The 23,852-nt window shown below is 45.2% G+C and overlaps 1 protein-coding gene across 1 annotated transcript in view; it reads left to right on the forward strand.

Moving 5' to 3' along the window:
* The window catches only part of GPR141 (G protein-coupled receptor 141), a 299,560-nt gene extending 276,441 nt beyond the window's left edge, over nt 1–23,119 (forward strand). The window contains exon 3 of the mRNA XM_069613269.1: nt 19,696–23,119. Within this exon, the coding sequence (XP_069469370.1) occupies nt 19,696–20,615 (920 nt within the window). The 3' untranslated portion in view covers nt 20,616–23,119. The remainder of the gene's footprint in view (nt 1–19,695) is intronic.
* Nucleotides 23,120–23,852: the final 733 nt, after the last annotated feature.

Consider the following 23,852-nt stretch of genomic DNA (forward strand, 5'->3'; position numbering starts at 1 on the left):
AACTTGTCAGGCGAGGTTATGAACACTCAAGGATTCTCCGGGGCTAGAGGGTTGGTTCCCTTCACTGATAACATCTCCTTATCTATAGGAGAACACGATATGTCTCTCCTGCTGCTGTATTCAAAGCAAACACCAGTAAACATACTAGGGAGAGACATTATGAGCAGACTGAATATGACCATCTTCTTTACTGAGAAGGGGATAATTTGCTCCACACCTGGCATTAACATGCTCACAGCACGACAAATACTGCAGGTTTATTGTGGCAAAACAGTGGCCAGGGCAGAACCAATAGATGGAGACATCTTCCAATATGGAACAGACATGGCAATAGTATGGCTACCAGGAAATTTGGAGGAGACCAACAGCTTACCTTTTCAAAGCCGAAACACCAGCCAGTGAAAAGGAAGGGGACATGATGCCAGTGAGCATTGAGAGTATTGTGGCAACAGCAGACTACATTACAGTGCATGCCCAGGACAGGGAAGGGAGAGCATGGAGAGCAGTAATAGCACTAGCTGAGGGATACCGACTAACACAGGTATCAGATGAGGAGCTGTTCTCTGATGATAATGGAGAGGGGGAGATGGTGTTTGAGATGAGCGTTAACATTTGGTTGAGAGTGACATACAAAGAAGTAGCACAAAAGATGGCAATGGCACTAGAGGCACCTGCCACTACAGCAGTGCCATTTTAAGAGGATGACCTAGCAGCAGTACCATCATCTCTATGGACCACCAGTCCATACGATGTAGGATGCATAAAAAGCATTGGAGGAGTAAAAATAAAATTGAAAAAAGGAGCAATGCTGCCAAGAGTAAAGCAATAGCCACTATCAAAGGAAGCAGATGAAGGGATATATGAAACAATAACAGCACTAATAGATAGAGGTATACTAGTACCATCAGAGTCCCCATGCAACACTGCTTTGTACCCTGTGTGCAAATAAAAGGGTGGGTCCCGGCGTTTCATCCAAAATCTAAGACCCCTCAACCACATTGTAGAAGCAGAATACCCTATAGCAGCTAACCCAGCCACTATACTATGTGGGATACGAGCAGGGGCATCACGGTTCACTGTAATTGACCTCAAAAATGCATTTTTCCCTATACCCTGACTCACAAGACCTGACCAGCTTCACATACCGCAACACAAAATGGAAACACACAAGACTACCACAGGGGTAATGCGAATTAACATCCATCTTTAACAGAGTGATACAAATGGATTTGAGTAACATTGAAATTGAAAGCACGGTGCTGCAATATGTAGATAACATCATCATCTGAAGCACCACAGAGGAAAAGTGCAGAAAAGACTCTGTAAAGATGCTCACAGTACTAGCCGAGAAAGGGTACAAAGTAGAGAAGGAGAAATTGCAATACTGCCAAGAACAGGTACTGTACATAGGCCAACTGATTTCACAAAAAGGGAGGAACATTGCACCACAAAGAGCGCAGGCCATAACAAACACACCACAGCCACAGACAGTGAGAGAATTGCAGCAGTTTTTGGGTCTATGCAACTACTGCAGGGCATGGGATTTCGACTACAGCACATACATAGGACCACTGCTTGAAGCCCTCAGAGAAGCAGAGGGGGGAGAAGAAGTTGAGATGGACAAAGGAAATGACAGAGGCTTTCAGTGAACTAAAACATGCCATCTCCACTGCACCAGTACTAGCAACCCCAAACTATGAAGAGCCATTCTACATATTCTTACATTGTGACTCAGCAGTAATGAAAGCGGTACTGACACAAAAAACTAGCATGGGACACAAACCAGTAGCATTTTACAGTGGCCATCTAGATCCTGCAATGATGGGTCACTTCCCGTGCGAACAGAGCCTAGTAGCAGCACAATTTGCGGTAGAAAAATCATCATCAATAAGAATGGGGTGCCCCACCACACTGTACGTGGAACACGCTCTTTTTGCAATATTAAATAAACCCAAATCCACGTTGACCACTGAGAGGGCAACGGGCTATGAAATTATTTTATCCAGACCAGAATTGAAAATTGTGAGGTGCAGTAATGTAAATCCAGCAAGATTTATAGCAGAGGTTGTAGAAGATGGCACCTACGCCCATGATTGCACACAGGCCATTGAAATTTACTCAAGCACAAGGAAAGTTGAGGAAAATGCCCTAGAGGGGGGTAATGTACATTGATGGGTCCTCAACAATTGATCAGAGTGATGGGGTAAGAAGAACAGGTGCAGCGGTGGTACGACTGACGGACGATTGGACGTATGTCCCAGTAAAGCGCATACAGTTACCACAACACTATTCAGCACAGGCAGCATAGCTAGTGGCCCTGATTTTGGCACTAAAGAAAAGCTATGACAAAAGAGTGACAATATATTCTGGCAGTGCATACGTCACATCAACAGTGCACTCAGGGTTAATTAAGTGGCAACGGAGAGGGTTCAGAAGAGCAGACGGCACCCTGGTGCAGCATGCTCTACTACTTGCTGAACTAATTGAAGTCATTGAAGGCCCTAGAGAAATAGCCCTGGTAAAGTGTCAGGCCCATACAAACAGAGATGATCCAATTTCAAAGGGCAACGAAACAGCACACGCACATGCTAAATATGCTGTGTATTTTGGTGAGATTTGGACCCTCCCAGAAAAACAAAAAGATAAGAGGGGGCATGGGCAAGACAGATGTTGATAAAGGATGGGTACACACACATCCCTGGAACTCAAAAAATTGAACTACAGGCAGCAGCTCCTATGGCAGAAAAAGAACTATGGGTCAAGAGAGGATGCACCATGTCTCCCACAGACGCATTATGGTGACAGAATAATACAGGAAAAAAAGTGATGTCCCTAGCCTTATTGAAAACAGCTTTGGCACAACTACACCACCTCGCACACACAGGAAAAGAGGTAATTGCAGAACAAATAAAAGAGGCGTGGTTCTGTCCCAAGCTAAATTCACATGTTGCAAACTGTTTTAGCAATTGTCTCATTTGTCAACAATTTACGGCCGGTCACGCGCTGCAAGTGATCAAAGGTACTATACCCCGGCCAGAAGGGCCCTTTCTGCACCTACATATTGACTACGTTGACATGATCAATGTATGTCAAGGATACAGATACATGATTGTAGTAGTATGCCCATTTTCAAGGTGGATCGAGGCCGGTCCATGTTCCCATGCAGATGCCTTCAGAGCAGCAAAGTTCCTGGTAAGGAAGGTGTTCTCGAGGTGGGGGGTATGCGAAGTGTTGTGGTCTGACAACGGCCCACACTTTGCCAATGAAATGTTCCAACATGTAACTGCCCTTCTTGGTATAAAGCATAAGTTTGCATGCGCATACCACCCTCAAGCAAACAGCGTCTGTGAACACCTCAACGGCCTCCTAAAAGAAGAGATAGCAAAGTTTCAGCAAACAACCAAAAAGAGTTGGCTTTACTGCCTCCCCTTGGCTCTGTTTGAATTAAGGAATTGTCATGATGCCCGCTCCCGGGGAGCCGGTTCAAGCCCTGCGTCCCCGAAAGCGGACATCCAGTCCCCAAGGAAGGACCCAGCAACCCCATATAGGGGCCCTTTGGACAGTGTCCTGGCGCCTATGGCGCCAGGCTCATAAAAGACATCAGTCCTGGCGCCATAGGCGCCAGGCTCATTATGGAAGTGCTTGGGTGCACTTACCTGATGCAGACCATGCTGCAGGATCCCGGCCTCCTTGAGGCCTGAAAGGAACTACTTTACCTGTGGGACTAATTTACCATCCAGGCGTGGTCGGGGAAGGATACATACCTGATTGGAGGAAGGATACATACCTGGAACTTCTTCCAAGGCTATTTAAACCCCACCCGAACAGCCACACGTGCTTCGCGTTGTTCTGCATCTAACAGCTGGACGCTCACCGTGTCTGCTCCTGCATCCTGACTTCTGCCACGCCTGCCAGCATCCTGGATCACCTGCAAAGGAAGAGAAGAAGAGAACAGAAGAAGGAAAAGTCCTTACCTGCTAAATCCGCATCCCGGAGACATCTCGCCGACAATCCTGAAAAGGAAGACTTTTATTTAAAAGCTCATCGCGTCGATCGCTGCAGCGCCGCATTCCACTCACCTTTACAGGGCGCCTCCATGTTTAGCAGTGATCATCCGGATTCGCAGTCACGCCCCAGCGCCTAGGGAGAAAAAGACCAGAACAAAAGGTGAGAGAGAGAAGGGAATAAGGAAAGCTAAATCTCCATGTTAAGACTTACCTGTTGATTCATTCCCTCTTCATTTCGGGTCCGCGCCGCATCCTGGTATTTCCGGACCCCGGCCCTAAGGGGAAAAAGAGACATCAGCGTTAATGAGCGAATGAAAAGACATTACCAAAAAACGCTCATTAAACACTTACCTGATTTCTACAAGGATTTCACCTCTCATCTCGGGTCGGTGCCTGTTCCCCGGCATTCCGTACCCCGGCCTCTATGGGGAAAAGGACACTAGCATTAGTACATTAATGCATGGACACAAGGGGAACCTCTTATCAAAAAAACTTACCTGGAAGCCAAGCAAGTTTGGTTCTCACCAATCCGAAAATCCAGTGAAGTAACTGGATACCAACGCGCCCCTACATCAGAAGCAGGATAGAGAGCTCGTCCTTCCAGACCCTAAGACAGTTAATCCCCTATTTTCGCCTACAGAAGGATACTTCTGCGAGCCAGACAAGCCAGATTTGGGGGCCCGGTCCAGTCCGTCTTCCGAACCCTGCGCCTCACCTTAGAAGAGGTCACAGTAGCGCGAACCAGGCCAGCGCATCTGTGGGAGTCAGGTGAGCGTTACAGAACGCAAAGACTTCCTACAAATTCCCACCCAGGCGCTATGGAAAGTTCTGAGACTGATCAGTTGGCCCAATTACTGGGGGAATTACGGGCCGAAGTACATGCCGCTCGTCAAGAGACTAATGCCCTCAGGAGGGAATTAATAATATCAAAGGAAAGAACTGATGACCTGGCCAGACAGCTTTTGCAAGGTCAAGCTGGGCAAACTCCTCTACCCGGTTCCGGAGGGAACCCCGCTCCTGTGGTTTCCAGTAACCCTGTGCAGATTAATCTACCTGGAAACATGCCGCTGGCCCCACCCGAACGCTTTGCTGGGGACCCCAAACGATTCGCCGTATTCATGAATCAGTGTCGTTTGCACTTCCTATGCAGACCTGGGGCCTTCCCTAATGATCAGACCAAGGTAGCCTTTGTATTGTCATATCTCAGCGGCTGCGTTGCCGATTGGTCAGTTCCACTGGTTACTCAAGATGACCCGATTCTCCGTGATTTTCAAAGGTTTCAAGCAAGCATGGAGATGTTATTTGCTTGACACTCTCAGGGGCAGGCTCTGGATGACGAACTTCCATCCCTGCGACAGGGCAATCAGGACCTCCTATCCTATATTGCAACCTTTAATAGACTAATTGTGGAAACGGGATGGCCAGAGGATAAAAGAGTCACGTTGTTTTATCGAGGTCTACGCGGAGAACTTAAAGATGTCTTGGCCCAAGTTGTAAATCCGCCCCAAGAATGCACAGAGTATATAGACTTAGTGGTCCAATTGGATCGCAGACTTCAAAACAGAAAAGCAGATCGGTCCAGGTTTGAGACCCGGGTGTTGGTCAAGACCCATGCTAATCCCAAGGGAGTTGATGTCTCTGAGCCTATGCAAATTGGAGGGGTTAAAGGACCCTTAACTCAAAAGGAACGTAAAAGGAGGCGGCAGTTAAAATTATGTCTTTATTGTGGGAATTCTGGACACTTTCTACGAGATTGCCCGGCAAAACCGCCCCGAAAGGCGGTAGGAGCCGCTGATAAAAACCATGAAGACTCTGTTTCGGGAAACGACTCCGCCCGACAAGTGTAGGGGTCCGCTTGCCGAGCTTGAAAACTAACTCTCAGACCTCGCATTTCATTGTGCCAATGGTTCTCGTAGATCCAGAACAGCCTAAGCGGTTGCTTGCAATAAAGGCATACATCGATAGTGGGGTTATTGGAAACTATGTGGATCGTAAATTGGTCTCTAGGATTAACCTCCCTCTCCGTCCTAAAACCAGCAAAGATGTCATCACCACAGTCGATGGAACTGAAATTGCCTCTGGACCGGTAACACGTTCCACTACTGAGGTGACTCTTATTGGTCCCGACGGCCATCGGGAGGGTGTTGTGTTTGATGTAATCAAGCCTTCACAGTTTCAGGTTATTCTTGGAATCCCTTGGTTAGAGACACATAATCCTCGAATTGATTGGTGAGCTAAGAGAATAACCTTCCCGGATTGTACACAAACCTGCTACCCAGAAAACCTGAAGATTAATCTAGCATCTGTAACCTCTGCCTCCATGCAACTACCTCCTGAATACCAAGACTTTCAGGACGTCTTCCAAAAGGAATAGGTCAACACGTTACCTCCTCACAGATCGTACGATTGCCAAATCGATCTGGTGCCCTGTGCACAACCCCCTTGTAGCAGGATTTATGCCCTTACCGAACCTGAGAATCTGCATTTGAGACAATATTTGCATCAATACCTAGCTAATGGTTTTATTCGCCCGTCAAAGTCCCCGGCATCCTCGGCTTTGTTCTTCGTGCCCAAAAAAGAAGGCGACCTTAGAACTTGTATCGATTACCGCGCATTGAACCAGATAACGGTTAAAAACCGTTATCCTCTGCCTCTGATCCCTGAACTCCTTGACCAGGTGAAGGACGCTTGCATATACACCAAGTTAGATCTCCGGGGGGCTTATCATCTGGTACAAGTTAAAGAAGGCGACGAATGGAAAACTGCCTTCCGTACTAAATACGGATTATTCGAGTACCAGGTGATGCCTTTCGGATTGTGTAACGCGCCGGCTGCCTTCCAATACTTTATGAATGATGTCCTGCGGGAACTCATCGATGTTTGTGCTGTCGTATATATCGATGACATTCTGGTGTACTCCTCTTCGGAATCTGATCACAGAAAACACGTCAGGGCAGTACTTGAAAAACTGCGCCAACACAAACTATTTGCTAAATTGGAGAAATGTGTTTTCTATACCAAAGAAGTGGAGTTTCTAGGTTTCATCCTGACACCCAAAGGAGTCCGAATGGACTCAAGAAAAGTGGATGCCATCCTCAAATGGCCATCACCTAGCTCTGTAAAAGGGGTCCAAAGCATGCTCGGCTTTGCCAATTTCTATCGCAGGTTTATCCCGGAATTTTCACGCGTGGTACAACCCATTACTGCACTCTTGAGGAAAAATAAACGTTTTGAATGGTCTGAAGAAGCCGAGCAGGCCTTTCAGGATTTAAAAGCTAAGTTTACCTCCGCACCTATATTGAAACACCCGCGTCCAGATCTCCCTTATGTCGTCGAGACTGACGCATCCAGCCTAGCCATGGGAGCTGTCCTGTCCCAAAGAGATCCCGAAACCAACCAACTGCATCCCGTAGCATTTTGGTCCAGAAAATTCTCGGCACCCGAGGTTAATTATGCAATCACGGACAAAGAACTGTTAGCCATTAAGTCCGCTTTTAAAGCCTGGCGGGATTATCTGCTTGGCGCTCGACATACCATCACAGTGATCACTGATCACCGGAATTTACAGTATTTGAAAACCGCCAAGGCTCAGTCATCACGGCAGCTCCAATGGGCTTTGTTTTTCGCTGAATTTGATTTCGTGATTACCTATCGACCTGGCTGCAAGAATGGCAAAGCAGACGCCTTATCCCGAATTGGAATGGGAGAATCTGATACAAACTCAGAACCAGTACCAATAATTCCCGAACAGAGGATTCTAGGCATGACTTCGTTACAGACGCTTGAAGACATTCAAGCCGGAGTGAAACAACTCCTGGACCCTACAACCTTACAGGATTGGACACAAAAGGGATCAGACTTTACCATAGATAATGGTTTACCTTATTTTCAAGGACGCTTATTCCTGCCACATAAGGAATTACACAAACTAGTTATTTCCGGTTATCATGATGCATTAATAGAGGGACACCCCGGTATTGCCAAGACAGAGGAAAAGGTGAAACGACAATTTTGTTGGCCCTCTTGGCGAAAAGATGTTAAATCTTTTGTGATGTCCTGTGGTGTTTGCGCCCAAAATAAAAGTCAAAAGAAAAGACCAGCCGGTCTCCTTCAACCTCTAGACATACCGCCAGCACCCTGGCACACCCTATCAATGGATTTTATTACGGACCTGCCTCCTTGTTCGGGGTACAATACTATTCTGGTAATTGTGGATTTGTTTTCCAAAATGGCCCACTTTATTCCTTTGAAAGGTTTACCTTCAGCTTCTGTCCTAGCCAAAGAATTCCTCGAAAATATTGTTTGGCTACATGGATTCCCATCTATACTAATCTCTGACCGGGGAAGCCAATTCATTTCCCACTTCTGGCGCAAATGTTGTCAAATGGCGCAGATCGACGTAAGATTATCGACCAGTCACGACCCTCAGACCGAGAGGCACATCAGACCCTTGAGCAATACTTACGGTGTATATTACAGCAATCTGAATGCAACTGGAAAGACATTCTTTGGATAGCCGAATACGCATATAATAATTCGGTACACTCTGGAACTGGCCACAGTCCTTTTTATACTTTGTTTGGGCATCACCCTCGAACCTCAAACCTTGACTCACCTCAGAACCACGGAATGCCTGCAGTAGAACATCTGCATTCTACAATTACCCAAGCCTTCAAAGAGGCAACTACGCATTTACAACAAGCCAAGAGAAAATACAAGGAGAATGCTGATCTACATCGGAGTGAAGCACCTCCGTATCAGATTGGGGATCAAGTGTGGTTAGCTACCAGACATTTACCACTCAAAGGGCCTCAAACTTTTAACCCAAAATATCTGGGACCTTATTCTATTACGGCAATAATTAACCCAGTGGCTGTTAAACTTGATTTACCAGCTAGTATGCAAATTCACCCTGTTTTTCATGTGTCACTTCTGAAACCAGTGGTACCCGGAACCCGACTACTCAAACCTCCAGAACCTATTCTAATAGATGGGGAGCCCGAATTCGAAGTGAAGAACATTTTAGACTCAAAAATGTTTAGGTCAAAACTGTTCTACCTAACTGATTGGAAGGGGTACGGACCTCAGGAGAGGTCGTGGGAACCCAGCGACCATGTGCATGCACCTCGATTAGTCAGGAAATTCCACCGACTCTTCCCAGACAAACCAAAACCCCCGGAGGGAACTACCTTGGGAGGGGCCTTGGGGGGGAGTGCTGTCATGATGCCCGCTCCCGGGAAGCCGGTTCAAGCCCTGCGTCCCCGAAAGCGGACATCCAGTCCCCAAGGAAGGACCCAGCAACCCCATATAGGGGCCCTTTGGACAGTGTCCTGGCACCTATGGCGCCAGGCTCATAAAAGACATCAGTCCTGGCGCCATAGGCGCCAGGCTCATTATGGAAGTGCTTGGGTGCACTTACCTGATGCAGACCATGCTGCAGGATGCCGGCCTCCTTGAGGCCTGAAAGGAACTACTTTACCTGTGGGACTAATTTACCATCCGGGCGTGGTCAGGGAAGGATACATACCTGATTGGAGGAAGGATACATACCTGGAACTTCTTCCAAGGCTATTTAAACCCCACCCGAACAGCCACACGTGCTTCGCGTTGTTCTGCATCTAGCAGCTGGACGCTTACCGTGTCTGCTCCTGCATCCTGACTTCTGCCACGCCTGCCAGCATCATGGATCACCTGCAAAGGAAGAGAAGAAGAGAACAGAAGAAGGAAAAGTCCTTACCTGCTAAATCCGCATCCCGGAGACATCTCGCCGACAATCCTGAAAAGGAAGACTTTTATTTAAAAGCTCATTGCGTCGATCGCTGCAGCGCCGCATTCCACTCACCTTTACAGGGCGCCTCCATGTTCAGCAGCGATCATCCAGATTCGCAGTCACGCCCCAGCGCCTAGGGAGAAAGAGACCAGAACAAAAGGGGAGAGAGAGAAGGGAATAAGGAAAGCTAAATCTCCATGTTAAGACTTACCTGTTGATTCATTCCCTCTTCATTTCGGGTCCGCGCCGCATCCTGGCATTTCCGGACCCCGGCCCCTAAGGGGAAAAAGACACTAGCATTAGTACATTAATGCATGGACACAAGGGGAACCTCTTATCAAAAAACTTACCTGGAAGCCAAGCAAGTTTGGTTCTCACCAATCCGAAAATCCAGTGAAGTAACTGGATACCAACGCGCCCCTGCATCAGAAGCAGGATGGAGAGCTCGTCCTTCCAGACCCTAAGACAGTTAATCCCCTATTTTCGCCTACAGAAGGATACTTCTGCGAGCCAGACAAGCCAGATTTGGGGGCCCGGTCCAGTCCGTCTTCCGAACCCTGCGCATCACCTTAGAAGAGGTCACAGTAGCGCGAACCAGGCCAGCGCCTCCGTGGGAGTCAGGTGAGCGTTACAGGAATAGGCCAGGGTCGAACCACCACCTCACACCCCATGAGGTGGTGACCGGACGCCAAATGCACCTTCCACTCACACCACCATCAAGAGCTATAACAGATTGCCATGCCTCGCAACATGTTTTTGGTGAAGAAATGTACAAATACGTCTCTTCCTTGGTTACTAGTGTCGCCTTTATCTATCAACAGATTGAACGGATGCAGGGAGGGTCGAAGAACACCCAAAAGAAGAAAAAGCAGACAAAGAACAGGAACAAGCCGCAGAGTGGATAGCAAAAGAGGGGGACAACGTTCTTTTGAGGAACTTTAACCGCCTGTGGAACAGCCCCCGGTTCACTGGGCCCCACCAGGTGGAAAAAACAGCTCCTAGAGCTGTCAAGCTGAGGGACAAGAACGTCTGGTCCCACCTGCATGACATCAAGCCCTGCGAAGCACAGACCCCCCCTTGCATCGACGGAAGGGCCAACACACCAGCAACGACAACAACGACACAGCCCAGACACCAAACCCCCCTAAAGACATAAGTGAACAATCACCCACATCCCACCCCATGGTCACGAGATCCCAGACTAAAGCAAACACCACCCCAGCCAATCCCTAATAAAGAAATTGTCCAATAACACGCAAATTTACACCACACTGTGTAGACACGTGCATGTTCTCTTCTCCTTTTTGTCTCGCACATGCAGGTTCTGCACAGTACTGTTATATATAGAAAGAAGTGAATTTAATTTAAGTTACTAATGCATACGTCAGCGCCCAGAAGTAAATGCTGCCCACGGATGACAACACCCCCGAAACATTGTCACACCAATTTGTGTACGTTATAAAAAGACCTAAATACTTAAAGAAAAGAAGAATAATATTGACAATATTGCAATCCTTCCCACATCTCCATGAGCACTTACCAGCCTTAAGGGATAGGATGCTAAGGAAAGCGTGGGAACAGCTTTTGGCCTGGGCTTTGAACGATTATATGGTAGGGAGAGCTTAAAAAAAACACTAATAAAATAACGCATATTTTGAGAAATTTTCAGGCGGGCATCTATATCATCACAAGTAAAGAAGCTGCAGGACCGCAGAAAAGGTAAGAGAACTTTGCCAGTGATATTAGCAATTGTAATAAAGATGACAGCAATATTTTTCATCACTGGTCTACTTGCTGCCACTGTCTGGCAGGCACAATATGCTTCCTATGTTATGGCATCACCTTCTACTAATAGACCCCCCACCACGGCTGCAACAGGTACAGTGTCAGGTGGTACAAGGACCCCAAGAGGGAACAGGAAGAGGAATAAACGCAGTGCTTCTATTGATAATAACGGGGTAGACACATACCTTACACATGTCTCAAATAACATGTGGCACCAGCACATGTCCAAAATTGGTAAGGGGACAACTAAGGACAACTGCTATGTGTGCTCATTGATCCCATACACCATGAGTGCATCCAGAACATTTGTGGCGACTGAGGTACCTGCAACATCAATGGAGTGCCTGCTATACCTGGCCCAGTTCCAAACAAGAGGACGATTCCAAGGGAGACTAGCAACGCTGAAATGGAAATCGAGGGATATGTACCCGTATGAAAATAACTTCATCAATACACTACCCATGTACGACAACTACTGGCAGCATACACAAGGGCTCCAATATGTGACAGATGGACCTGATAAAGGAGAAACAAAGGAAATAACATTGAACTACCTACCGTGTCAATGGCGCGCAAGAGAAGTTCCTGGGATAACAGGTTGCTGGGAAAGACCACTGATATTAATATATGGAACGGTATACACGAAAGAAGGATGGGTAGATGGGGTTGAGGGAAGCAATATGGTAACATTGAAAAAGGCAACAGTAGTAACAGTAACTGAAGAGAACAATAAATATTACAACGGATGGACAAGGAGCACAGCACTGGTAACCTGGCTAGAGAAGGACGAGGAACCAATAACAATAATTCCACTAACTGCACCTACACTATGTTATCAACATGATGGGAATGTAGATGTTGGAAGAAACAGCAACTGCAAAAGAACAATAATGATAGCTGAAAGGGGTGCCGGTACAGCAGTTCTGATGGACCACTATTGGGCCTGCGAAGAAAAAGCATACCACAGCTTGCCACCATCATGGAATGGAATATGCAGTATGGCACACATCAACGTACCATCCCTGGTAGTACCGCAGAAACATGTCAACCTGGGGAACTTCCCTAAAATGGACGAAGGGAACAAAAGGAAGAAAAGGTCAGTGAAGATAGGAGGAGGAAGGGAAAGGAACAACACGGGAAGCCTGTCAAGAGTGAAGAGGCATGGAGAACCACTGACGGGGAACTACCTGTGGGGAAGATCAGAAACGGCTCTTAGTGACATCCCACCAGAACACAGACTATTAAGCAGAGCAGCAATGTTCTTCTCCTCCACAATACATCCAGGGATGCAGGCATATGCAAATGCAAAGTGGCTCCAGATTACCAGATGGGAACTAATGATGACAATCAACTCCACCGTCAATGGATTCAACGCAATAAAGGAAGAACTGAGGGCAGTACGAATGGTGGCACTCCAGAACAGATATGTGCTGGATCTCCTAACAGCAATGGAAGGAGGAGTTTGTACGAAAATTGGGAGCTTGTGTTGCACATTCATCCCGGCCACCGATGCAGACAATGGCACGCTTTCTGAGGCAGTATCACAACTTGCCAAGATGCACGCCAAATAGGAAGAAGAAGCAAAGGGAGTGAAGAAAGACGGTAGCTGGTTTTCCTACTTGTGGTCATGGATGCCATTGTGGCTGTCAGATGGTCTCAAAATTATAGCGGGATGCATAATATTGGGAATGACCGCCCTGTTGGGAATGAGGTTATGGAAAGCAAGGTCAGCGCGCACTACTGATGAAATGATAGAAATGATCGGCATGCACGCCCTAATGGCAGCTGAAGACGACAAACACACAGACATCATCATGAAGGAACAAGAATGGTTACGCCAGCAGATAATGGAAGCAGACTTATACCCACCATCAGTGAAGGTAGAGAACCCAAGGAACCCGAAGAATTATGTTGGAAATTGGGTCTACTGGAAGCTTGGCGGTGGATGCGTATACATGTACTGGTCATTTGAAGATCACGTGAACCAGTACGGACACCTGGCGGGAATAACGAAAGTATGGAGAGTTCGCGGAGAAAAGAGAGTGGATAATGTTGTGGTCGACAAGTCGACCAGAGGGGGGACTGAGGTGGGAAAATGGGAAAACACCCTCCCCCCATTCTCATCCAAACCATGGCCCAGGACATCAAGACCCAAGCACCCCCCGCGAGAGGATTACGAACCCTTCACTTCATCACCAGACGGACAGGTCCCCTGTGTCCGCGGCTCAAACGCCCGGGGAGCCTGCCCACTACCACGTCTGGGAACCGCCAACGTCAGCCTCATGGACCAACTCGATTAGACAACAGCCACAAACGCCATCATCGTTAGAGATGCCATGATGACATAGCCAACAGACAAGAACATACGTGCCACCATGCACACTGGTCACTCACATACCAACCCACACGAAGAATATACTCAGTGCTATGACACAGGGAACCGATACACCCACAGACACGCATTGTTGTTATTTTTCACATAGGCCCCCTTCAGCACCGCAGAAACACAAGACGCCTGAAGAGCTTGTGTATATATGCTTGCAAATGCTTTCTTGCTACCTACCCCTGTGAAGACGTCACCCTATATATCTACTGCTGCTTGTGACACTCTGTCGCCCCTCATGACCCCCATATTATGGATTATGTACCGCCACCCAGAAACTAGGCCAAGGTAGGCCACAAAGCAAGAGTCTCCAGGCAGGAACCGCTGAGACGAAAATCCTCTCAGACGAAAATGCAAAGTGCTGATCACGCAGAACGAGCCCCAACGAGAGCTCACAGCCAAGGCTGCAATGTTGCCATTCACACGCCGCGCTCCCCGCACCAAGGTTACACCTGCCAACGCTGAATGCTCCTCAGAGCCGAACTACAAATCAAATGCTCATAATTCTGCCCCAGGCACGGTCTCTCCAAACGTGACCAAGCCGAGCTGACAAGATGCCAAGCTCGCGAGACAGAAAGTCGCCGGGGTCCCACGTCTGAGACACGATCTGCAACAACGAAGTGACAAGTTGGACACCTACAGCAATGGGAAAGACATGAACATCAGCCACTAGCCAGACCTGTCCATTGTCCACCACTAACACATAGTTGCACATTGTTGCCAGTACAAGGTACACCGCAAGCTGGGAACAGCAATGGTCCCAGGCTTGGAGGCTCGCGGGTGAACCAATCAGAATACGAGGGGCTCATCACTGATGCCATTTCAGCTAGCCAATCACCAAGTGTCCCCTTGTAACCAATCTGATGTAGCAACTGTTAGGGACAACCCAAGTGTACCACCTGACCTGTCCCTATCCAATAATCCTTTTTTCTATAGGTAACTATACTGGCCCTACCACTCGGGGAGCCAACCCAAAGTGGCGTTAGGTTTTGAGACAGTTTTCCCAGGTGACGCAAGTAGCGCGTCATACTACAGTAAAAAGGTCCTGCGAGCCCCACAAATGCTGAGAGTCTCTCCGGATGCATACGGGCTGAGAATAATCCCTGCCGTTACTACAATAAACAGCAGTAACTACTTTGCTCTTGTGTATGCCTCGTACTCCTTTTGGGACGCGGGAGAAGTTGGGGCCTTCCCAGCCCTAGAGGTCCACGGACAGCTCTGCCGGCCCCCGGGAAACCACCCCGACACCCTAGACACCCTCAAAGCAAGAACCTTCCGTTCATCGGCTTACCAGACTTATATTTGCTATAGCCTGAGGGAACGAAACAGGAACATAGGGTTGTATTCAGTCAGAGGTCAACAGAGTCTACTAATAAGCATCTGTGTGAGACCCGTATACATATTTTAGGGACTGGTACTCAATATATGATAACAGACAGTTGACAATCTAGGTAACCACTATCTCACCCCTGAAGTATTTCCCAAGAATAATTAAATTGTTTGGAGGAATTAAACATGTTGGGTTTACTATGAATGTTTATGTAACTCGGTTTATTGTGGGTTTTGAGAGTTTTGTATTTTTGCAGATTGTAATAATGTTTTTGTTTTAATGAAGACAACTAAATTGAGTGAATTACACTGTTAATTAACGTTCTCTTCTGTGCCCATTTTTTTTATATGTTTGTATGTGGTATTATCGATGTAGCTCTTTGATTGTCATCTATTATATGTAGGAGTAGTATTTTAAGAAATATTAAGTTGTGTGATCTTTCAAATTGCACTAGTCACTTTATGGGTCAAGTGGAATATATTTCAACATTCACTTAAATGTTGTTGAAAAAGTTTAGGTTTTTATATATGATATTTTAGACATTAATAAACACTTATATTTGTATACTAAATGTATATAGTGATTAATTTGTTATTGTTGTTTCCCCGTTTACTCAAGTGATTGTAGTGTCGCTACTACATCACAAAAGATTCTCTAACACATACATGCCCTAGGTCTCGTGTTGTTTCATGAAGTATATACCAGACCAGAAATTAGCTTGTGGCATTGTTTGCTGGAGTCCCCTCTTGTTGTTTAAGTACTATCTGATACATCTTTGTCAAAGAAAAGAAGGATTTCAGAACATGGCTGATATGGTCCATGTTTCCTAGACCAAGGCCTATGCCAGTTGCATATTGAGAGAATGAAGATGTGTAAGGAGTTATGAAGAGCCCTTCAAAAACCCTGTTGCACGTGCACTCATACTAACACTGCATCTAGAAAGTGTTACATCTGGTATTCCCCCCTAGCGTTCATATGAAGTGTCTCTTTTAAAAAACGTCCTTATAACTACACGGCCAATTGTACATAACCCAGAAAGATGTGAGGACTCTGCACAAGCCATGTGAGTGGCCGCAAACTTGCACATCTGCATGGAGATACATAATGCCCCCAAAGCTTTGATGGCTACACTCATCTTAGCCGATAGATACAAAGCTCCCATGGGGAACCAAGCATACACAGCAAGTCTACTGGGATACTGTGAGAACCGTCCTAAATCTAACACTTCTCAATGTACCCTTAAATACTTATTGCTGAACTGTAGGTCCCTACTAAAACACGCTACGGAGGTGGCATCCATTATTGAAGACCTTGGACTTTGTGCTCTCACAGAGACGTGGAGCCATGAGGCAGCCAATCCCACCTTGTCACTGGCCATCCCTGAAGGATACCACAAGATTAGACAAGAGAGAATCCAGAATAGGGGAGCGGGTTTAGCCCTTATCATTAGATCTAGCCTGAAAACCTGGGAAACAGAAATTGATACAATCCGAGGCTCAGAAATCATACTCATAAAAATAGCCATTAGTGCTGAAACCACTCTGAATGTTCTTTTTCTTTATAGAGACCCCATAGTCGACCCCACTTTTCTCGCTCTTCTTAATAGTTTGCTTCTATCTTTTTTTAAACCAAACACGAAACTTGTTCTGTTAGGAGATTTTAATCTCTGGTTAGGAAGCGATTCAGATACAATCGCCAAGACAATGGAGAATACACTTGACGCTTTGGGCTTCTTCCATCATGTCAGAGTCGCCACCCACATTAAGGGTCATACCTTGGATTGGGTTGTTTCCCTTAATGTAATGGTGAACAATGTAGACGTGCAGCCCTGTCCGTGGTCAGACCATTTTAGCATTTGCTTCCAATCACAAATGGGATTTTTTATGGAAAAATCTTTTCATCCAAAATCATTTGTAATTTGTAAAAGTCGTAAAAATCTGAATAAAGATGCCCTAGGTCCCTGGGCAGAGTCTCTGTATATGGATATAGGAAATTTAACTAATCCTGAAGACATGTCAGTTTAAATGACAAATCCTCTAACTTCTACAGAGAAGTTTGCCCCTATTAAAACTAAAACTAAATTAACAGAACATAAAAACAATTGGTTTTCTAAGGATTTGTTAGAACTCAAAGCCAAGAAAAACAAACTTTTCCATTCATAAATCTCCTAGCAATTTAGAAGCATATAAAATTACGGCAGCAGACTTCAAAAAAGCGGTTTTAATAGCAAAAAAGGAGGCATTGAATGACAGAATTATCAATGCTAAATCCGATTGTAAGGAGCTTTTTAAAATTCTAAAAGAACAAACACACACCCCAGGACCCACACAAGACTCAATTGTCAAAAATAAAGCATGGTGCACGGAAATTCGACTAGCCATTTCCAATAAACTAGAACAAATTAAAGCAACAATAGAGACAAAAACACTTGCCCTGAATAGAACAGGACAGGAAGATAAGGTACATTGCCCGACAGATAAGGATAAAGATCTAACTGCATTTAGATTCAGGCCCATCTCTGAAGATGAATTAGCTAAAACCATCAACCAACTCAAAAGCACAAGCTGCAAAGGAGATCCTTTCTCCTCCATCATAGTCAAGGAATGCCTACCCATCTTAATTCCAGCACTCACGAAAATTGTCAATGCTTCATTTCAGTTAAATCTAGTGCCAGACAATCTAAAAAATGGGTTACACCTTTTTCAAAAAAGCCAAACCTTTGCCTGCTAACAGCTTCGAACTACAGACCGATTACATAAACCGCCTATCTTTTAAAAATCTTAGATCGAGTCGCGTATAATCAACTATCTGTATTTTTGGAACAAAATCAAATTTTGCACAAATACCTATCTGGCTTTCGTACCAACGATGGAACTGAGACAGCTCTTCTTGCCCTTAAATCTCACCTTATTCAAGGCATGGATAATGGACAGATTGCCCTCTTGATGATTTTAGATCTTTCCGCAGCTTTTAACCTGGTGGACCATTCCATCTTGTCCACCAGGTTAAGGGAGAATGCATTCTTCTCTGAAGAAGCAATCCAATGGATATCCTCTTGCTTGAAAGACAGACAAATTAGAGTGGTCAGTGTGTCGGCAGAAGCTGATCCTATGCTTTTACTGTATGGGGTTCCACAGGGAGCTTGTGTGTCACCATGTTTTTATAACATCTTTATGATCCCCTTCTTCCAGATGTTGGAAGAGGAGGGGATCATATTTGCTAATTATTGCAAATTATGCAGATGATACGCAATGTGTTCTACCTATTTCACGCATAGATCAAAAAGATGAAGTATTCATCAATAAAATATATCAAAAATCCAAAATTAGATGGTCTCTAATGGGCTAACCCTGAATAGTGCCTAAACAGAATTTCTTCTGGTGGGCTCTCCCAGTAAATTGGATTAACTGGGGGTCAAATATAAGTATGTCAATCTGGATAATTGTGTCATTGAGGTCTTGAACAAGGTTAAGACTCTAGGTGTGTACCTGGACAAACATATGAATGTGAAGGTCCAGGTGAATAGTCTTATTTCCTCATCCTCATATTTCATCAAACTTTTCCGCCACCTACAACCTCTCATCTCTGAAAAAAAAAGAAACCTTGGCAAGGGCTACTATTGGATCCAAATTGGATTATGGGTGTAGCCTATTGGTGGGCATCCCACCGGCAGAGACTCAACACCTCCGGGTGATCTAGAATGGGGTGGTGAGAGTAGTGAAGGGCCTAAGTAAAAGAGATCATGTTTTTGAAGCTAGAAGGAGCCTTAATTGGCTACCGATCGAGGCAAGAGTTTTGTTCAGGCTTCTTCTCATTACCCACAAATGTATCATGGGTCAAAAGCCATCTTATCTGAAGGAAGCCATTGCCCTGAAAGATAACGCTAGGACATTAAGATCAGATAATACCAATATTCTTAAAGTCCCACGGAGTAATTCTAATAAGGCAAGACAGGGGTCATTTGAAGTAGCAGCTCCAACCGCCTGGAATGCCCTGTACCTACGCTAAGAACGATAGCCTCGACAGAGCTGTTCAAGAAGCAGCTGAAGACCCTGCTCTTTGCCAAGAGAGTTTCCGTAGCCACACTTGCCTCTGCCTATTATTACTCTGAGCTTTGTCATGTCCTCCGTTTGTTATGTTTCCTGTGTGTCAGTCCGCGCCCATCAGCCCTTGGGTACGAGGTGCGCATTACAAATGCCTTAACATAACATAAAATAAAATAACTGCATGGTTGTCCTCAACATTATACGTTTACTGGATGAACCACACAGCTTCAATGTGGAACTTCTTTTGATATCTGAAAAACGTGTGTATAACAACTTTTTTTTTATTTCATTGTTGAATATTTTGTACAGAGTGCTGTTGCTTGAACAGTTGTACTGTACTTATCATTGACGTGCATTGTCTTTTTCCTTTTAAGGAACTGCTTCCACCATGTCCAATGCAACGCGGTGCATAATGCCTGAAGCTGAAAGGAAAGCAATGACAATTGTCCTGATCACCGTCTATTCATTGGTACTTGTTGGGGGCGTATGTGGGGCCATTGTGACATCTTTCTTTCTCTGCACAAAAGCCACAAGATCAGTGAACTTTACTCTGGCCATCAACTTGCTGGTGGTGCACGCCATCTTCCTCCTGACGGTGCCGTTCCGCATCACGTACTACATCAAAGGCGAATGGATGTTTGGCTTTATTTTTTGCAAGATGGTCAGCGCTATGATACATGTCCACATGTACGTCTCGCTCATATTCTACGTGACTATCATTGTAAGCCGCTGCCTCACCTTCTTCAAGAAAAAGGACATGGAGTTCTACAGAAAAGTGCATGCGGTGGCAGCCAGCCTTGCCGTGTGGGCGTTGGTCATTTTTATTTTAGTCCCTTTGTTGGTTTCCCTGTACGGTAAATCTTCCACCGATCAGTCCAACGTGTGCTTCCACTTTCAGGCAGCGTTTAGTAAAACATCTGTGCGCTCAGTCAACTACATCATCATAGCCGTTGTCTTAGCAGTGTTAGGTGTGCTATTGTGCGTGCAGATTTTCATCGTTGTCAAAGTTGTAGGAACTTTAAAGAGGCAAACATTTGGCCACCAGGAATTCTGGGCCGAGCTCAAGAGCTTGATGTCTGTAGTGTGCATGGTTATTTGCTTTTTCCCAACTCACTTGTATAAACTGTATTATCTGACACACAGTGGTGACTGTAGGGCGTTTTTCTACAATGAGTTGTGTTTAAGCATGACTGCTTGGTCTTGCCATGACATGATAGCATTGGCAGTACTAAACCACTGCTGCAAGCATCGCATCACACGTGCCATTGTCATAAATAAACGTGTGTGTTGTTAAGAATTATCAACAGGTGAGTGAAAACAAAAGCCCTGAAGACAAAAATGTTTTACAACTACATGCGTACAAAAACTCACCCAAAGACGTCTCGGGTTTCGCTCATTAGGCAGGGACGTCATTTCACCACAATGCCAGGTGTAGCGGAAGTGATATCACATGATCTTGACTTCTGATGGCATCACAGGAAGTGATGTCATTTCAACCCACCCCCAAGTGACATCACTGGAAGTGATGGCACAAGACCTTTCACCCCTTGACAATATGGGAAGTGGCATCACATGGCATCGTTCCAGCATACTAAGAAAAATATGGTTACGATATTACTGTGATATGATATACATTTCATACAAAACTGGATCACCATATGTAGCATTAATATCAGTGTGTATAACGCCAACACCCATAAAGCAATAAAGCACTGTCAACCGGCCAGTGACAAACTGTTGCTGCTGGAACGGAAAACAGTTTGTACAACCAATATAGTGAGAAACACTGAGATCCGTACATGCCAAGAACAGTTTTAAAAAGCTTTTTATAGCCTTTAAACTCAGCTTCTGCCCAAAGAAAATACAGAAGTTAATTCCAGATTCGGATGGCTGGTGACACCAGGCTTTACCACCTGCTGACAGCAGACATGCCAACCAAGTCAACCAAGTCTCCTGCAGCTTGCGGGAGTCTCCAACTAAAAGAGCATGTCTCCTGCACTGCTGCAATTTAACATAATTCTACTGCAAAAATTGCCTGGTGGGAATCTTCCTGTTATCCAAGAAAATCTCAGTCTTTCTTGGGATAAGTTAAATGACTTGCCCAATTAAACTCTTATTTGGCTAGAAAAACGTTTCTTGATGAGTTTGCTATAGAAAATGGTGGAGGTGTCTGCTACTTTAATCTCGGGAAGGAGGAAATCCGACGCAGTCAGAAGGCATAGAATACAGAAGTTGCAAGGGGCACGTCTCACTGCTTGTGTCAATTTGTGTTTCTGGCCAGTGGTATTGTGTACCTCAGTCCATCCATGAAAATATGCTTCATTCCATTTGATAGTAGCATAGCCATGATGTCTTTCTTTGCAATGCATTCTGGGAATTGTAGGCCTGTGTTTAGAATGGATAAATCCAAGACTATCAGTCTATGAATGCACCTAAAAACACATGTCTGGACTAACATCTCCTGATTGGAATGTAGCAGGTATGTCGACCATTCTGTGAGAGTCATATGCATGAAGCTCCAAATGTACTTCACTAATACAAGAGTATCTAGAAAGGGTGGATCCTCCTCCATTTTGGATGCAACATTTCGATTGGCAACACCCGTAGTAGCCTAAAAATATATATGTAGAGCAGAGTACCTCTTTCAGGCATATGTACTAGTTCAATCTAAGCTGAAAACATGTTCTCTTGTTTTTCACTCTATACACATGGCTAACTAAACGACCAACAAAACCCATCTTTGCCCCTATTATAAAAAAGAGAAGGGTTGACTGCCATTGACCTATGTACACATGATGTGCTTCCTCAGAATAAATACAGCATTTCTACATTTCCCTGGAGTGACTGGTCGTAATCCATAAAGCATTGGGCAAGCGAAACAAATACAAAAACAAGCATAGGCAAAGTCAAAAGGTTTGGCTTTTTAGGACTGGGCTAGGCATTTACTGAGGACTGCCATAATGGCACTACATGGCCAAAGATGGTAATAGCTGGAAAATGGTGTGACTACCTAGGCATGTAATGTCAGTGCTTGGCAAATGCCCCATACCTATGCACAAACCACAACTATTGGCTTTGCCAAAGCTTCTAAACAGGATTTTAGTTAAAAAAAACAACAGATACAAGGACACACATATTACTTATTAATCAAGTGGGCAAAGGCACACTCGGTTAAAACATGTTTTATTATGACAGGGGCTCATTTACAGCTTTAATTAAGCGATCAACACCCAGAAGACTACTTAGAAATATCACTGGCAGGCTGATACAGCACCACGCATGATGTTACTGCATAATAGAGCTAGCTGGATGAGATCCCAGAAGGTGACGTTTGGGTGGGCAGGGACTGGTAGTCTATGGGAAAGACCATAGTATTGTGCATGGCCTTGGGTGGTAAATGAGTGGGTAAATACCCAAACAACATCCACAAGCTATGTGGCCCTCCTCACATCCCTTCCCCCCTCCCTCCTTTCTGTACTCTAGCCCAATGGTTTCAGCTTAAAGGCTGTGCTAAGGCAGTGGTAGACCACCATTTTTTGGTCAAAGCGGATTTGTTCCCAAACACGATCAATGGGAAAAACTTTTCTACTGTTTTTACATTTATCATTTGGATACACAAATGTAATATGTTAATATGTAGATGTGTTATGCAGTCACTTGCTATTATTTATTTTAAATACATCAGTTATGTTGATGTTAATTTGTACATTAATTGCAGTTCATCACAACATGGTTCTATGGATTAAAACCCATGCAGGAAATAAATGACATAAAGGCAGATCATTGTCTACATTTCACTGCCATCTTTCAAGTGTGATTTTTGTCATAATTCGGGCTGTGTTATTTGTGAGCTGTAAACTAATGCATCTTTTTTCTATTGCCCAACTCACTGCTGCAGGTTGTCAGCAGACTTTGCCAATGGATAAGCCATTGGCACTGTCTATCTCTAGAGGCCTCTGTGCAAGTTGGCAATGCAGGATGCCATGCTAACCCATGGATACATATTCCCTACACTCTTGCCACTCAATCCTAGAACTCTGATCCTTATTTTCTTTGTCAGCGTTTGAAATGATCATCCTCGTGAGTTGTACGTTCTTTTTTTACTTGTCTTTTTATTTGCTGGTAAGAGGTGCCCCTTGCACTTCGCCCCACTCCCTGACAAGCATCCCAGAGAGGAAGCCCCAGATGCCTGAGCAGCAGTAGCCACCAAGAAGACTTCTGGCAATGGAAGTGTAGTCTCACTGCATGCTTGGAGCCTTTTCTCTCTATTGTTTTCCCTGTGCCAAATTGATGACACCCCTGTAAATAGCTGGGTTCTATACTTGTAGGTGCATCACAGCTATATTGGAAGAATCTGAAAACAGGTCTGCATGCCACTTGTGAACTGAAGACACACCCGAAACAACGGAACAAGCACAGTAGCACCACTCATCATTGGGGTTTATTGGTAGGTTAATCATAGATGCTACCATTCTATCAAACCTCTCCAATGGCATAACAGCATATAACAAATGCATTGGAGAAGCATTGG

Source organism: Ambystoma mexicanum, chromosome 5p (genome assembly GCF_040938575.1).
Source record: "Ambystoma mexicanum isolate Mex_15411 chromosome 5p, UKY_AmexF1_1, whole genome shotgun sequence".
Taxonomy (NCBI): Eukaryota; Metazoa; Chordata; class Amphibia; order Caudata; family Ambystomatidae; genus Ambystoma; species Ambystoma mexicanum.